General features: G+C 40.0%; 1 protein-coding gene across 2 annotated transcripts in view; it reads right to left on the reverse strand.

The window, feature by feature from the left end:
• Positions 1-17,533, reverse strand: part of LUZP2 (leucine zipper protein 2) — a 332,586-nt gene that overhangs the window by 11,566 nt on the left and 303,487 nt on the right. For both annotated transcript variants that reach the window (XM_073347817.1, XM_073347815.1), the window contains one exon: positions 16,888-16,974. In XM_073347817.1, coding sequence (XP_073203918.1) covers positions 16,888-16,974 — 87 coding nt within the window. The remainder of the gene's footprint in view (positions 1-16,887; positions 16,975-17,533) is intronic.

Below are 17,533 nucleotides of genomic sequence, written 5' to 3' on the forward strand. Positions count from 1 at the left end.
CACCCTGACAGGCCCCCCAACCCATCCAACCCCCCCACTCCTTGTCCCCTGACTACCCTCTCCTGGGACCCCAGGACCCCACCCCCTATCCAGCCCCCCCGCTCCCTGTCTCCTAACTGCCCCCCCCGAACCTCCGTCCCATCCAACTGCTCCCTGACGACCTCCTGCCCCTTATCCAACCCCGCCTCCCACCCGCCCCCTTACCATGCCGCTCAGAGCAGCAGGACAGACTTATTGGAAAGCCTAGGAGATGAGTGGGCGCAAGCCGCGCTGCCCGTGCTGCTGTGAACAAGAGGGGACAGCGGGGGACACGAAAAAATTTGCCCACCCCTGCTCTAGGCACTTTCTCTTCAAAAAGCACCAGAGCCTGACAGCTCTAAACAGCTTTGTTAGCTAGGAATGAGGTCTACGGGTGTAACTGGTACAACTGGTACAATTTGATAAAACAATCACTTATCACTTTGTTTAATTATAATTTAATCTTCAGCTGCCTCTAGTGCATAAGGACTAGTTTTGAAGGACAGCAAACTATCTGTAGGACCAGATTCTCAGTTGGTGTAAATCAGCATACCATAGCAATGCCAATTTATTCCAACTCATGATTTCCCTTTCAAGTTCGGAAAAGGGAGTAACCTGCTGTTTTGATAGAGAAGAACTGAAATAGATAGTAAAAACTCATCATAATTTCATATCAGAATACTTGTTAAATGGGCCGTAACTCTAAAATCAATTTTATTCAAATTTTGGGTAAGATTTTCTTGTTTGCTTTCAAGTAAATATGGCAATTTTCAAGACAAACCAATGTTCTTAGGTTTCAGAAGGGTAAAAATAGGGTTTAAAATGAAACCTGTTTACAACCTTACCTAAGGTGTCATGAATGCTGTTTCTTCATAGTGCCAAAGCCCGATAAAACATTGTGTCTAGTATAATGTGTATGTGTAACTCTGTTAATATAGGATAGATGCACTGGAGACATGAATAATTTACACAACCATATTGCTATAAAATACCTTGAGTCATGGCATAGCTGCCATTATTTCCACTGGAATTGCAATGCAATTTACTGTGTTTTTATTGCAATGCACCACACCATATATCATGGTAACTCAGTGAATGAATAAGGAAAGCCTCCAAAAATTTATAGGTGTTTTTTTTAATTACCTGCTGTATGATATACCAAATGTATTTAACAAATGCTAAACACATTTTATTAAGTTACAAAGACTGAACATGATATTATGGGCTTTAGAATATTTTACTGGATCTTATGCATTCATTGTTCAGCAGGTATATATAGCAGAATATTACTTCTCAGGAACCTTAATAAAGATATAAATTAATATACATATAAACATATTAACTCACAAAGACTTTGATACAAATAGCTTTGGGAAACTAAGGTGGGCAAGGATAAAGAATGTAGAGATCTACTCCTCTACGGGTTAAGCAGTAATCTGTCTTTGTGAATGCACATGAAAGGACAGGGATGTGTGCTAGGAGACTTCCTTCCCTGCAACACCCACCTTTCTCTATTAAGCCAATAGAATGGTGGACCAAAATATTAATCCCTGTGAGCAAGGGCTCCTTAGTCCTTTCTCTGCCAACAAGTAAATCATAGAGAGAGAGGTGGGTAGGAGGTAAAGTCATATTTCCTTGCACATGTCCCATACCCCATCCTGCCATCCCTTTCTCCCCCATAGAGAAATAATCTTCACCTCATAATCTGCACGCAGAACAACCATTGCCCATGAGAAGATGAATGAAAACACACTTTGCAAGAATGTTAGTGGAAATGCAAATATAAACAGATGAAAACACAGACAAATGTGAGGGGCAGCAGTGGGATGTGTTCAAGGCAGTGAGAACTAAAAGTTATCTCAGTTAATCCAGTGCAACTCCACTGACTTCAGCGTACCAGTCTAAAGCTATGCCTACACTAAGAGCTAAGGGTGTGAGTCACTTACACATACCCATGATAGCTCAGTGAATGCTCAGTGAGAGCTAGCACACATATGTGTATATGAGTAGGGGAATCACACCCCCAGTATGTAGTGTAGACATAGCCTAACTGAGGGCAGGATTTGAGCTAAAATTGTGCCAAAAGAACTACACTCGTTTTTCAATTCTAATCCAACGCACAGTGTCTCCACTTGACAAATAAATCTTAAAGGAATAGCTCTTTTTCAAATCTGGGAAGGCTTAGCAGTGATATCGAATGGAAACCTTCCAGGATGGATAGAGGTGTTTCATATTCATGGTCCCCAAGTCTACTGGGGTCAATGCTCAATTTCAAATTTAGGCTGGTATCAGGGAAATGAGGTTGTGCAGGAGCTGTTTTGCCAGCTCTACACCATTGCACGATCACTATGTACTAGTGTGGTCCCCAGGGGAGGGAGCAGTACTACACAGGGTCTGGGCCTCTATCCCAGTCTTACTACATCTTATGATGATTTTGAGCTTGATAAATATATTTTTAAAATTCATTTACCTCCAGGAAAGACTTTCTGGGATTCATAGCATATGTTCGTCCTCTCCCTCAACACAATCAGAGAAGTTCAGCAAGGTTATTAGGCTTATATGTGCAAAGAAAATAAACTCTGCATCACTAAGGGGAAAATGAAGGCAAGTCCACTTCTCCTCCCTTAGTTAACATCCATTTGAGAGCCCAACAAGCTCGGCTTATGTTTTAAGGGCCAATGTAAAAAAACCCAGAGCTATATTCTTCATGTTTTTCTTATTGTTTGTGACAGATGAATAAAGAATGTGGATGTAAGAAGGGCAGTACAGATGAAAGAGATGGACGAGATTGTACACTTGGGAAACTATATTAGTAAGCAAGGAAGATATGATTAAGCAGAGATGCTTTGATCCAGTTACAAATATTTGATGAACCATGGAAGCTGTTCTATGAAAGAGCAAAAATTCTGGGACATTAAGAGACACTTCAAGGCTAGTTAGTGTGACTAAAAATTGTGTTTTAATTTTAAGACCATGAAAAAATAACGATGCTTGCACCCCACTTTTCCAACATCTTCTTTTACTCTTGATATTTATTACAGCTCACTATATTTAAGAACACAAAGTCTTCCTGATGGTAAAAAGGATCACAACATTCTGAAATTCTAAGTCCATGGTGTCAGCCAACCTATAACCATTGGCAGTTAGCAGGAGACCGCTCTGTGGCAGGTTATCCTGTAACAGCTCACTGCAAGATTTCTTGCACCTTCCTTTGAAACATCTGTTACTGGCCACCATCAGAGATAGGATTCTGGACTAGATGAACCACTGCTGTGATCCAGTACAGCAACTCAAGTTCCAGCTCCATATTACAGTATTATTGGTACAATGGGTACGTTACAAAAGAGATAGGTGCTGCACTTCTAAGAGGTGCTATTGCAGACAAAAGTCATGCCAGATACATATTTTATTAGTTTAGTTGACAATTCTCAATATGCTGCAATATGTGATGTTTTGGGATTTGGTTTATTATTATTATATTTTTCTGATAAAATGCAGACTTCATCAGCTTGGAAAACCTTTTGATCATCTCATTGATCGAGGTATATATTATCCTGATCCAGTGACATATTTTAGGCAAGCTTGTGGCTCTAACTCACTGCTTGCATTTGAAGTGAGGGTAGTGATTAAGAGGGAATGTGGTCTGGTAGCTGTCCTTACTGTACTCTTTTGGGAAAATGCAGCATGCCCCCCCCCCCCACTCCATCACAGCTCTGCTTGCTTCAGTTCCTGGCCTCACACTTACCTACCCTCATTGAGAAATCTAATTCCCTGGTTCCTGACCCCGGGGAGTGCCTGCCCCTGTATAGAGGTGGGTGGGGAAGGGCCAGGCAAAATCTAGACTAGGTGTGGCCTTGACAGAGTCTCCCCACTCCTGTCACTCTCCAGTTATTAACAAAATAGCTCTCACTACACTCCTTTGAGTTGGGTAGCTAAATATTACTATCCACACATTGGAGAACAGGAATTGGAGACAGAAAGAGGCAGAGTCTGGATTAGAACTCAAGCCTCTCCTATCTTTAGCTCATTCCTCTAATCTACACAGCCTTTTGGTTGTGCAGCTGCAACTTTGTTACTCCTCCTCAAATTCAAACAGTAATGGAAGACACAGTCAGAGGTGATCTTTCTCTCTCTTTCCTGCACATGTCCTTCCCCTATTTGATAGGTGCTGAGTTACTCAATCTACAGATATTTTACTAATGAGTGAACTTTACAGATTAACTGTGGGCAAATCCTGAACACCTTTACCCCACTGATAATCTGTCAAACTCTTGTTGACTTTAAAGTCTTTCTACTATAGTAAATTCTCTGATCCAGAACCTAATGGTAACAAATAATTTATTAACTGACTTGCATATGCTGTCCATTAACTTGGAGGCATTATGAAGGCCCCAATCCTTCAGGCCCCCGTATGTGCAGAGCTCTCATTGAAATCAGTGCAAGCTGCATATGCAGAGAACTGCACACTGTCTGATCCCAAGACGAAAACTTCATGGGAAAAGATGATCAATCAAGTTCATTTATTTGCAGACTATTCTAACCTTATTTTTATTGGTTTATTTTTTCTATACTTTTCTGTTTCAATTGTATATTTTTCCACAGCATCGCATTACAATTTGTCTTGACAAGAATTACAATTTTTATGACAGTGTGAGAATTCAGTTCTCTGCAAAAAAAAAAAGAAGGGTTATTATTATTTTTTCCTTCTAAACAACAGAACAATGCTTCCATGGGATGAATTATTGGTGAGGAGGGCTTATTTCAAATTTTCCATGTGAAGATTAAGAAAAATATTAATGATCTCTTTATTTTTATTTGTAAAATAAAGTATCGGACAATGCAATGCTTCTCGTGCCTAAAGCAATTCATTTTTATGTATTCTAAAGCACAAAGAATCTGGAATAATAAATATTAAAGCAGATAGACACTCAAGGCATGGTATAAGACAAAGTATTTATCCATCTTGATCAGTTTCATATGCAGTTTGACCAACAAAATATCTGCATGTGAGAATTCAACTGATGAAATATGCAGCTTGATCGGTGAAGTATGCAAAAATTTAACACCCATAGTATTCAGCTCACCCAGTGAATTATACAGCAGAGTTAGGGACATGCACTGCTGGCTGTGTAAATTATGGAAGTGGATCACCCAGTATGCATCCTCATTAATTTTTTTAATAGAATAGTAAAATTAGGCATGCCTCTTGACTATTAAACTGTACAGTTTGATCTACAAACTATGCAACAATGTGACTATGAAGGTAGTCAGTTAAATCAGTGAAGCACGACTCTCAAAAAGAAAACTACATACTGTGTAGATGATCTAATCATGCAACTTGCTTATTAAGGTGGATCCATACTTGAATGGCTAGCCTATGCCACAACCTCCACACTGCATTTTTAGCATGCTAGCTAGAGCAGAGTTCGTGCATCTGTCTATTCAGACTGTGAGGCATGTTCCTAGCTGCAGTGTAGACAAGCCCTTAGTGTTAAAGTACCATAGAGTGTCAGTGGAGTTTAGCTAGTATAAAACTGATATCTATGAGATCAGAGTCTGATCTGGAATCTCCTGGTTTCACATTGCAGAGATAAAGTATATTTGGAATTTGGGTGGGTTTACAATCCCTGGATTTTCCTTGTGTTGTTGGTTCAAATGATCTGAAACTTCAAAGACGAAGTAGGTAAAATCTGCTAAATTTCACCTGGTTTAATGCCAAAACTCTCTGAAAGGAGAAATTTAAATGATTTCAAGTCAAAATTATAAAGGGCCCAGATCTGCTCAAAAGTTCATCATCCCTTCCAAACTTTTCAATTATCTTGGTTTGACATTTGAATTTGTACCAAAAGCCAGTCAATCAAGTTTCGCGTGTTTTCCTGTTGTTTGCAGATATTTCACATTGATCTAATGATTAGAATGATAAGTTCTGCTCTCAGACTGGAATTACAATGTATTAAAATATGGCATAACTATGGTAAGGTACAGAACAGATTTTTTTCCTTTGAGAACTGTCCTGTATCATTAGCTAAATTAATATGAGGATGCACAAACGCCTTCTCATCAACTATTATAATGATCTACTTAAATATGTGGTGAGCCTCCAAACAGCTTATTAAAGAAGATGTAGTGCTAAATATATGTAATATATTTGAGTGTGTGTTTCCACTGGTTCTTGATTAAGGTATCCCTCCAGTTTTTCCACTCTTGTTTTAGCCATTCAGTGTACTGGTTTAAGCATGGAATATCAGGGTTGGGAGGTACCTCAGGGGGTCATCTAGTCCAACCCCGTGCTCAAATTGTTTTAACCCTTCATGACCTTTATAGTCTTTTTTTAGGCAGCATGGGACAATTGAAGTCAGATTCAGAATTGAGCAAGCCTGAAATGAAAATTGTGACAGTAACAATTTTACTTTTATCTTGTTACCACATTGGCTAGGAGCGTGGAGGCTAGCGGAGTGCTCAAAGCTTTGCTGTTAAGAATGATGCAAAAATTATGAAGCTAAATGCCATGGTTGCTTAGAAACATGTGTATGTTTTGGTCCAGTGCGCTCAATGTCCTTTGCCACTGAATGATTAATGAATTTGTTGTATTTGTTTACTGCAGGAACATAAAGGCAGTAAATAAAATCTGTACTACTTTTGTTTTTCAGAAAAGGCTGAGCAAGGGCAAACAAAAAGAGCTAGAAATCCAACAGAAGATGATGAATCTCAGCTGTTTAAATAAAGCAACATTTTATAAATTGCTTGATGTTATTTCTGACACTCTGCAATAGGTGATTCTAAATGTTATGTGTCATGTGCATAAGGATTTTCTGGACGGAAGAAGGTAGTAAATGACCTTTGGATGGTGCTTTTTTCTTTTTTTTGGGAGGAGGGGTGTGAAAGTTACAAATTGATAATATTCTTCATAATATTGTAATAGAAGGAGTCTACTTTCTGCCTGAAACATTGTTTAGTCCAGGATTCTACACTAGAAGGGCTTGCTATGCACTGTAAGTAAAAATACATTAGATGAAATCCTGATTCTCTTAAGGCAACAGAAAAAAATCCCACTGACTTCAATTGAGCCAGGATTTCACCGATAAACTCCTAGCGGTTTGGCCACTAGAAAACATCCTCTTGAATTTAATTGACAAGATTTTTCTTATTAAAGTGTTTTCTAAATGCCAGGGATGAGTAAAAGAAAATTGGTATTGGAGGCTGTCATAAATATTAAGGGAAGGGTAAACCCCTTTGAAATCCCTCCTGGCCAGGGGAAAGCTCCTCTCACCTGTAAAGGGTTAAGAAGCTAAAGGTAACCTCGCTGGCACCTGACCAAAATGACCAATGAGGAGACAAGATACTTTCAAAAGCTGGGAGGAGGGAGAGAAACAAAGGGTCTGTGTGTCTGTCTATATGCTGGTTTCTACCGGGGATAGACCAGGAATGGAGTCTTAGAACTTTTAGTAAGTAATCTAGCTAGGTATGTGTTAGATTATGATTTCTTTAAATGGCTGAGAAAAGAATTGTGCTGAATAGAATAACTATTTCTGTCTGTGTATCTTTTTTGTAACTTAAGGTTTTGCCTAGAGGGGTTCTCTATGTTTTTGAATCTAATTACCCTGTAAGATATCTACCATCCTGATTTTACAGGAGGGATTTCTTTATTTCTATTTACTTCTATTTTTATTAAAAGTCTTCTTGTAAGAAAACTGAATGCTTTTTCATTGTTCTCAGATCCAAGGGTTTGGGTCTGTGGTCACCTATGCAAATTGGTGAGGCATTTTAATCAACATTTCCCAGGAAAGTGGGGGGGGGGGTGCAAGTGTTGGGAGGATTGTTCATTGTTCTTAAGATCCAAGGGTCTGGGTCTGTAGTCACCTAGGCAAATTGGTGAGGCTTTTTACCAAACCTTGTCCAGAAAGTGGGGTGCAAGGTTTTGGGAAGTATTTTGGGGGGAAAGACGCGTCCAAACAGCTCTTCCCCAGTAACCAGTATTAGTTTGGTGGTGGTAGCGGCCAATCCAAGGACAAAGGGTGGAATATTTTGTACCTTGGGGAAGTTTTGACCTAAGCTGGTAAAGAGAAGCTTAGGAGGTTTTTCATGCAGGTCCCCACATCTGTACCCTAGAGTTCAGAGTGGGGGAGGAACCTTGACAGAGGCAAACAGAGGTCCTGACTCAGGCAAAATCTCACTGATTTAAATAAACCAGGACATTAATATTGCAAGATGATCTAACTACTTGTAGCCATTGAACGTCCCATGGGGGAATAACTCTTTTTTTCCAACCTAATTTTCAAATGAATTCATTTCACCCTACCTATCTAGATCTAACCTGTAAATAAAATTGTATGTATATTCACTTTAGAAATTACATACATTAATTAATATGAACACATATAAGCCATAAACAAAAACTGCAGCAGGAGTAACAAATTAAAAATAATCAAAGTATTTGGCCATAAGGATTGCAGGGTGGGAGGGAAAGCTGATATATTTGACAAGCCCTTTACCTTCTCTCTCTTTTTCTTTAGAAGTCTAAAATACCAAATGTTCTTCTACGGTAGTCAGTCATTAGAAGAGTAACCCTTCTACAAAATAAATTGAATCTTGTTTATCAGATAAACAATTAAGGGATTTTTCCACCACTCTAAGAAAAGAGTTGCTGAAGGTTTCTTAGCAACATCTTGATTCTGACCATATTCATTAAGTCCCGTTTTTAACTCAGTTTCAACCCTTATTTTATTTTTTTAAAATAAATGGCATAACTTGTCTTGCATCTCTGACCACCTTAATTGTACTTTGGCCACTGGGACATAATATTTAAAAAAATCTGACCATCTTCAAATATTTCCTATTAAAAAAACAACAACGACAAAGAAACATAGAAATAAAGTAAAACCAGCAAGCAAGCAAACCTGGAGAAAAAAGGTACTGTTCTTCTTCCCAAACTTGGAATTTACTCAAAATGACACAGGTCAGAAATGGAGACAAGAGATTGTCCTATTGACAAGAGGAAGTACTCAACTTTCCAACAGGTCAGTACTTGCTTCTAGTTCTGAAAAGTCCTGAGATATCACTCCTTAAAACAACATTTTGGAAACTTTTTTTTAAAGAAGGAGAGGGATTTTAAGTCTTTTTTCAGATTTCTAAAAATGTCAAATTATAGTTTCTCTCCCTCCTGTGAAGCTGGACTCAAGACAACTGAGGCATCACCTTCCCTGGGGGACTGTACCTTGATGCAGTGGATCAGCTTGTGTGTGTCTATGACCTTGAGAGCTATGTTGGCAAGAGTTTTAATGCCTGGTAGGGCCACCCAAACTGGACAGACCAAAGTCTGGGATCAAATAAAAAGCAGTCCACTGGCCCTCCAGAAAGGGAGGAAATACAAATAAGGCAAAAGGGAGAAACCTCTAATGAATACGCATTAGGCATAGTGGTGTCAGCATAACACATTATAAAGTTGTACCCCAGTCCGTGTGTTTTGCGAGGGAGAGATACAGCCCTTGGGAGATGCCAGGATGATGACCACTGGTGATGGTTATGATCAACAGCTCGATGTCTAGTTGGCAGCCGGTATCAAACGGAGTGCTCCAGTGGTCGGTCCTGGGGCTGGTTTTGTTCAACATCTTTATTAATGATCTGGATGATGGGATGAATTGCACCCTCCACAAGTTCGCAGATGACAGTAAGCTGGGGGGCGAGGTAGATATGCTGGAGGGTAGGGATAGGGTCCAGAGTGTCTGAGACAAATTGGATGATTGGGCCAAAAGAAATCTGAGGAGGTTCAACAAGGACAAGTGCAGAGTCCTGCACTTAGGACAGAAGAATCCCATGCACAGCTACTAGCTGGGGACCGACTGGCTAAGCAGCAGTTCTGCAGAAAAGGCCCCGCGGATTACAGTGGATGAGAAGCTGGCTATGAGTCAGCAGTGTGCCCTTGTTGCCAAGAAGGCCAATGGCATATTGGGCTGTATTAGTAGGAGCATTGCCAGCAGATGGAGTGAAGTGATTATTCCCTTCTATTCGGCACTGGTGAGGCCACAGTTTTGGGCCCCCCACTACAGAAAGGATGTGGACAAAGTAGAGAGAGTCCAGCGGAGGGCAATAACAATTATTAGGGGGATGGCGCACATGACTTACGAGAAGAGGCTGGGGTTATTTAGTCCGCAGAAGAGAAGAGTGAGGGGGGATTTGATAGCAGCCTTCAACTACCTCAAGGGGGGTTCCAAAGAGGATGGATCTAGACTGTTCTTAGAGGTAGCAGATGATAGAACAAGAAACAATGGTCTCAAGTTGCAGTGGGGGAGTTCTAAGTTGGATATTAGGAAACACTATTTCACTAGGAGGGTGGTGAAGCACTGGAATGGGTTACCTAGGGAGGCTGTGGAATCTCCAACCTTAGAGGTTTTTAAGGCCCGGCTTGACAAAGTCCTGGCTGGGATGATTTAGTTGGTGTTGGCCCTGCTTTGAGCAGGGGATTGGACTAGATGACCTCCTGAGGTCTCTTCTAAACCCTAATATTCTATGATTCTGTGGTGAGAGGGAAGAAGATAACTAACACTTCAGGTTGTTTTTCAAAGGATGGTGTAAGTACAAGAATGCTCAGTTCATCCTGTATTATCTCTACCGGTCTTGCTGGGTTGGAGTGTTTGTGAAGTTGCTAACTGTATTAATAAAACTATTATAAATTTAGAGTGATTTCCTAAGTTTGAATGTTGCAACCATGCCCAGCAGGGCTCCCAACTGAGCAGTAATTCTGATACTACTGGGCCTGATCTTGGGAAAAGAGCCTACCAAATTTATGAATGCTAATTGGTGAATCTATATCAGTAATCAGGTTTCAGAGTAACAGCCGTGTTAGTCTGTATTCGCAAAAAGAAAAGGAGTACTTGTGGCACCTTAGAGACTAACCAATTTATTTGAGCATAAGCTTTCGTGAGCTACAGCTCACTTCATCGGATGCATACTGTGGAAAATACAGAAGATGTTTTTATACACATAGACCATGAAAAAATGGGTGTTTATCACTACAAAAGGTTTTCTCTCCCCCCACCCCACTCTCCTGCTGGTAAAACCTGGATTTGTGCTGGAAATGGCCCACCTTGATTATCAGACACATTGTAAGGAGAGTGATCACTTTACATAAGCTATTACCAGCAGGAGAGTGGGGTGGGGGGAGAGAAAACCTTTTGTAGTGATAAACACCCATTTTTTCATGGTTTGTGTATATAAAAACATCTTCTGTATTTTCCACAGTATGCATCCGATGAAGTGAGCTGTAGCTCACGAAAGCTTATGCTCAAATAAATTGGTTAGTCTCTAAGGTGCCACAAGTATTCCTTTTCTTATATCAGTAATATGATCAATATATAATCAATAGATCAGGCAACAATAGGATCATGAAATAAAGTCTTTACGCCTACCTGCATCATAATTATCAGTACATGCATTCAGTTCCATCCCACTTTTTATCATTTTTGTAATGTATTCTTTATAACATCAATTCTGTACATTTATTTTCTTTTTTTTTTATTACTGATAACCTCCAAACTTGTTGATTTGATTGACTTGACTGATGGATCCATCACATCTTACCCTTATTTTTTTGTTTGTTATCCGGGGATATACTGGTTCTCATAGAGCCAGATTGTGGCTTGTCCTGTGTACACATGCAGTGGGTTTACTCCCTGGCACGGGCTGCACATAATAGGGGCAGGGCCGGATTAACTCTCCTGTGGGCCCGGGGCTATTAGATTTTGTGGGGCCCCTGTATACAAGTCTTTTTCCTAATTTAAAACAAAATTATCACAATTATGGCTATTAATGCTATAATAAACTTGCCTTTTAGGTAACATAAATCCATTCTGTGGTTACATTTCAGTCTTAAAACATGTAGAATATAGTAAAGCTAATTCAAAATAGCTTACTTCTTACCTTAGAACAGCAATTAGTTTGGGTGCAGGAGAGGGATCCTGGCTGGGGCAGAGTGTTGGGGTTCAGGAGAGGGTGAGGGCTCAGGAAGGGAGTTTGGTGCAGGGGTTTGGAGTGAGGAGGGGGTGAGGAGTCTACATGGGAGTTTGGGTGCAGGATGGGATTCTGACCTGGGGCAGGGGGTTGGGGTGTAGGAGGGGGTGTGAGGTGCAGGCTCTGGCTGGGAGGCACTTATCACTGGCAGCTCCCAGTGCAGCAGGGCTCAGACAGGCTGCCTGCCTGCATGCCATGGCCCCACGCTGCTCCCGGAAGTGGCTGGCTGCTGGCATGTCTCTGCGTGCCTCTGTGGGGAGAGGAACAGCATGTCTCCATGTGCTGCCCATACCCACAAGTGCTGGCCCCGCAGCTCCCATTGGCCGGTTCAATGGAGCTGCAGGGACGGTGCTGGGGATGGGGGCAGAGCATGGAGCTGCCTCCTCACCCACTCCCGCCACGGGCCTCAGATACATGCCAGCAGCTGGCTGCTTCCTGGAGTGGCGTGGGACCACGACATGCAGGCAGCCTGCCTGAGTCCTGCTGCACCATGCCCCCCTTAGCCTGGGCCCTAGACTCCAGCCCCTAAAGCCCCTGCATTAATCCAGCCCTGATTAGGGGGTAGCAGCACAGAAAGGAGATTGTTGCAGTTGAATATAGCTCCCTGCTTTGTTAGACCAGCTGACTCTTGGGTTAAAGGGCAGTTCAAATTCATGCCTATATGCCTCCAAAAATTTCTATTTTTGAAAGTAAAATAATAATTGTATATTTATTTGTATTAGGACTGTAGATTCTACACAGCGACATACTTAGAAAATACCATTTAATATTCAAAGACAAAATACTTTTCTTTCTTAGCTCATTCTGCTTTTGGAGTCTGTGGTCATTCATAGTAGAATAAACTGGAAACAATTTTTCCACAATTAGTTAATGCCATGCTTTCCAACTTGTTCAAATCTAAAATTAAATTATCTAGATTGATTTTTAAAATCATCTACAACTTTTTTTGTGGGGCGGGGAGGAGGGAGCAGATAATGAAGTCCTTGTATCATGACACAGCTACCACTGATTTCAGTAAGAATTTGGCCTAATTAAGAACTGCATAGAGGTCAATAGAGCTGTTCAGAAAATTGTTTCTCTCACCAAAAATTTCTGTTAACACTGAGAAAAATAAAACCTTTCAGCTGAAAACTAAAATCCAATTTGGAAATGCCTTGCAGTGTCAAATGGGAATTGTAGTTAAAATGCCTAATGCCCCTCTTCTCCAATGTGGGCCAGGATAACTGGCCAGACTGTATCTCCCATAAGAATGGCCATACTGGGTTAGAACAGTGGTTCATCTAGCCCAGTATCCTGTCTTCCGACAGTGGCCAGTGCCAGGCACTTTGGAGGGAATGAACAGAACAAACAACCATTGAATTATCCATCCCTTGTTGCCCACTCCCATCTACTGGCAGTCAGAGGCTAGGGATATCTAAATCATAGGGTTGCATCCCTGACCATCTTGGCTAATAGCCATTGATGGACCTATCCTCCACGTATGTATCTAATTGTTTTTGAACCTTGTTTTGGCCTTCACAACATGCCCGGGCAATGAGTTCCAAAGGTTGACTGTGCGTTGTGCAAAGAAGTACTTCCTTTTGTTTTAAACCTGCCTATTAATTTCTTTGGGTGACCTCTGGATCTTGTGTTTTGAAAAGGGGTAAATGACACTTCCTTATTCACTTTCTCCACACCATTCATGATTTTACTGATCTCTACCATATGCCCCCTTAGGCTCTTTTCCAAGTTGAACAGTCCCAGTCTTTTTAATCACTCCTCATACGGAAGCTTTTCCATACCCCTAATCATTTTTATTGCCCTTCCCTATGCCTTTACCAATTCTAATATATCTTTTTTGAGACGGGGCCACCAGAACTGCATGCAGTGTTCCAGGTGTAGGCATACCATGAATTTATATAATAGCATTATGATATTTTCAATCTTTTTATCTATCCCTTTCCTAATGGTTCCTAACATTCTATAAACTTCTTTGACTGCAACTGCACACTGAGTAGATCTTTTCAGAGAACTATCCACAGTGACTCCATGATCTCTTTCTTGAGTGGCAACAGCTAATTTAGATCTCATTTTACATGTATAATTGGTATTATGTTTTCCAGTGTGCATTACTTTGCATTTATCAACACTGCATTTCATCTACCATTTTGTTGCCTGGTCACCCAGTTTTGTGACTCTCTGCAGTCTGCTTTGGACTTGACTATTGAGAGTAATTTTGTATCATCTCCAAATTTTGCCACCTCATTGTTTACCCCCTGTACGAAGGGGAGGTTTGTGTGTGTGTTTTTTTTTTTTTTTGTTTGTTAATACAAGGCCCTCAGTGGCTGCTGAGTATTTGCAGAAAGGTTTTGCAGGAAATGGTCATCCTGGGGGAGGGAGATCCCATGATACTTTCACTAATTATCTCTCTTTCTGAGGATGAGATCCTTGTGTAATGAGATATTTGTCCTGGAAGGGTTTGGTAAATGTTCCTTTTGCAGACATGGCCAAGAAACAGCTCTGAGGCATCCTTTATAAAAGCCATGTTGACTCTTTCGCACCATATTGTGTTCATCTATGTGCTTGATAATTCTGTTCTTTACTATAGTTTCAACCAATTTGCCCGGTACTGAAGTTAGGCTTACTGGCCTGTAATTGCCAGGGTCACCACTGAGCCTTTTTTTTAAAAAAAAATGGTGTCACATTAGCTATCCTCCAATTATCTGCTACAGAAGATGAATTATATGATTACTTACTACAGTTAGTATTTGTGCAATTTCATATTTGAATTCTTTCAGAACTCTTGGGTGAATACCATCTGGTCCTGGTGACTTATTACTGTTTAATTTATTAATTTATTCCAAAGCTCCTCACTGACACTTCAAATTGGGATAATTCCTCAGATTTGTTACCTAAAAAGAATGGCTCAGATGTAGAAACCTCCGTCACATCCTCTAGAGTGAATACTGATGGAAAGTATTCACTGAGCTTCTCCAAACTAGCCTTATCTTCCTTGAGTGCTCTGTTAGCACCTCGATTTTCCAGTGACCCCACTCTTTGTTTGGCAGGCTGCCTGCTTCTGATGTACTTTTAGAAAGCTGCTGTTAGTTTTTGAGTCTTTGGCTAGTTGCTCTTCCAGTTCTTTTTTGGCTTGCCTAATTATACTTTAATAATGTACATGGTGCCTCATGGTCTCCCATTTTGTTGAGCCAACGTGGGGCATCATGGGAGATATAGTGCAGCTACGGAAAGCAGTCCCTGGAGAAGAGTTGAGGCATGTGGCACCAAAACTATAGCTCCCATAAGGCACCATGGCAGCATGTCTGAATCACACCTTTTCAGCTTTTTGGCTGAAAACCAAAAGTGTTTTTGTTGTTGGGTTTTTTTTCTTTTGTGAAAAGTCAAAATTTTCTGCAGAAAACAGACACTTTTGTGAAAAAAATTATTTAGTCAAAAACCCTATTTTCTGTTGACAAAATTTTAACAATTTTTTTTAAAAAAGTATGGCCACTACGCATTAATTGCTTTTGTTCTGCCTCAGTAATCCCCTCGTGTAATGTTTTAACTATAGCTGCTGAAATAATGAATTATTTGTTGTTCACTATTCACACAACATTATTCTCTTGCTTTAAAAGATTCTGTGCTGCAATCAGTGAGCAAAACATACCATGTGACATAGGTATATATGACACTGATTGATGAGGACCATATTTGCAAATGACCCACAATCTGAAAATAAGTTGTCCAAACTATCCAGCAAGTTCTCAGGAAAAAACAAAAACATTCACCAAAAATAGGGCTATATTCATGAACAATTTGCTAAACAACAACCAGTAAGTGGTATCAGGAAGGAGCTTGGTACAGAGTTGAAGGCAACAGGCTCAACTCTCTCTACTTTGCAGTGTTAATTGAATCAATTCCTTCCTTAAAATGTTGTGTAACATGTTCCTGTTGTGTACTGTGTTCCTTTGTGCTGTTAAATGGCTCTTGTGTTTCATCCAAAATATGGCTGCACTTCTGAGTGTGTAAAGCAATCCCTGCGTAACAGTAAGTGTGTGGATGAAAGGTGTGTAAACTGTTATTATTGTTACCAGCAAGCTTTCCAGTTACCTGCAGATATAGTGGTTGTTATATTTAAGGGACACTAGTGTGTTTAGTATTTCACTCCAGGCTCATTTGTCTCTTATCTTCTCTTATTATTTTTCATGTCTCATCAGGACATTTGCTAAGACCATATTAGTGTGATATCCTTTGCAATATCCAGGGAAACATTCAAACCAGCAATACTCTACTCTTTTTTGTTTGTACTGTAACATGGGCCATAATAAATTGGTTTGAGATTTATGTTAACATGCTACATCAGTGTTTTAACTGAGTAAGGGCTGCAGGTTTCAGCCTACTGTCTCTGATGCATCACAGATTTGAGCTTTCAGCTTGTTCCCTACTCTCAGTGGACAAGATTGCAGACTTTTACCGTTACATTGTCACTGTTACTTCTCAAGTTAAACATCTGCCTTAGGACCTGAAGCATTTGTGACATCGATGCTTGTTTATTAATATGAATGTTATATAACAGCATTCTGTACCCCACTGTGTTCCAACTCTCAAAGGGATAAGTAGATTGCTGAACTAGTTAATCATTAAATCACATCTCTTCTACTGGTTTACTTTCACAAAAGCTTTACAAACCCTGTTAACCAATCCCTAAAGAAAACCTAGGGAGTACAATGCATCCTTGTACACTAAACCACATTTGCTTCACAGCATCTGAACATGAAATTGCCTTTAAAATATATGTACTGGCTTGATTATTAAAAAACAGATAGTATTAAAAATTGTCTCTAAGGCTTTCAGTCTATATTAAGTACTGACTCCCAATCTTACATCTTGTGATTCGCACTCCTGGACACTTTGATTTGCTTCCTTTGTTGAGGCAACATGAAGGGTCTCCTTATCTGCTGAGGCATTTTGCTGAAGGTAGGAAAGAAAAGAAGAAGAAGAAGAAAAAAAGTAAATACAGAGGCAAACTATAGACAGAATTCACATGAAAATCAGGACAGCAAACAGAATGCAATAAGTTTATTGTAAATTACCAATTACTCTTATCAATTACTCTCTATTTTGTATTTTCAGGACATTTGCTTCTTGCAAAGCATTTTGATACATCTGATAACTTATGTATAAATCAATAATAATCAAGATTTTTCTCTCAGAAGACTGAAACATGAAGATTATTTTATTTAATGATAAGCTCTGCCTTAGATAGCACTTTCTTTATATTACTGTGTAATGAAGCACAAATTTGCCTAGATTCTTCTCTGCACCCAGATACAGTCAACGCACAAGGCAGTGAAGGGAAAGGAAAGGGAATATCAGTAATATATGCCTATCTTAATCTTTTAGTACTTTTGAGCCAGGCTATCTTATTAGCATATGTTGGAACACTTTAAGAACTGCCTTATCTTATTCCAACTGGCTATGATCTATGGGACCTTACACAGGTTGTGAATTGAGGCGGTGAAAACATGCT

This window comes from Lepidochelys kempii, chromosome 6 (genome assembly GCF_965140265.1).
Source record: "Lepidochelys kempii isolate rLepKem1 chromosome 6, rLepKem1.hap2, whole genome shotgun sequence".
In the NCBI taxonomy this organism is placed as follows: domain Eukaryota; kingdom Metazoa; phylum Chordata; order Testudines; family Cheloniidae; genus Lepidochelys; species Lepidochelys kempii.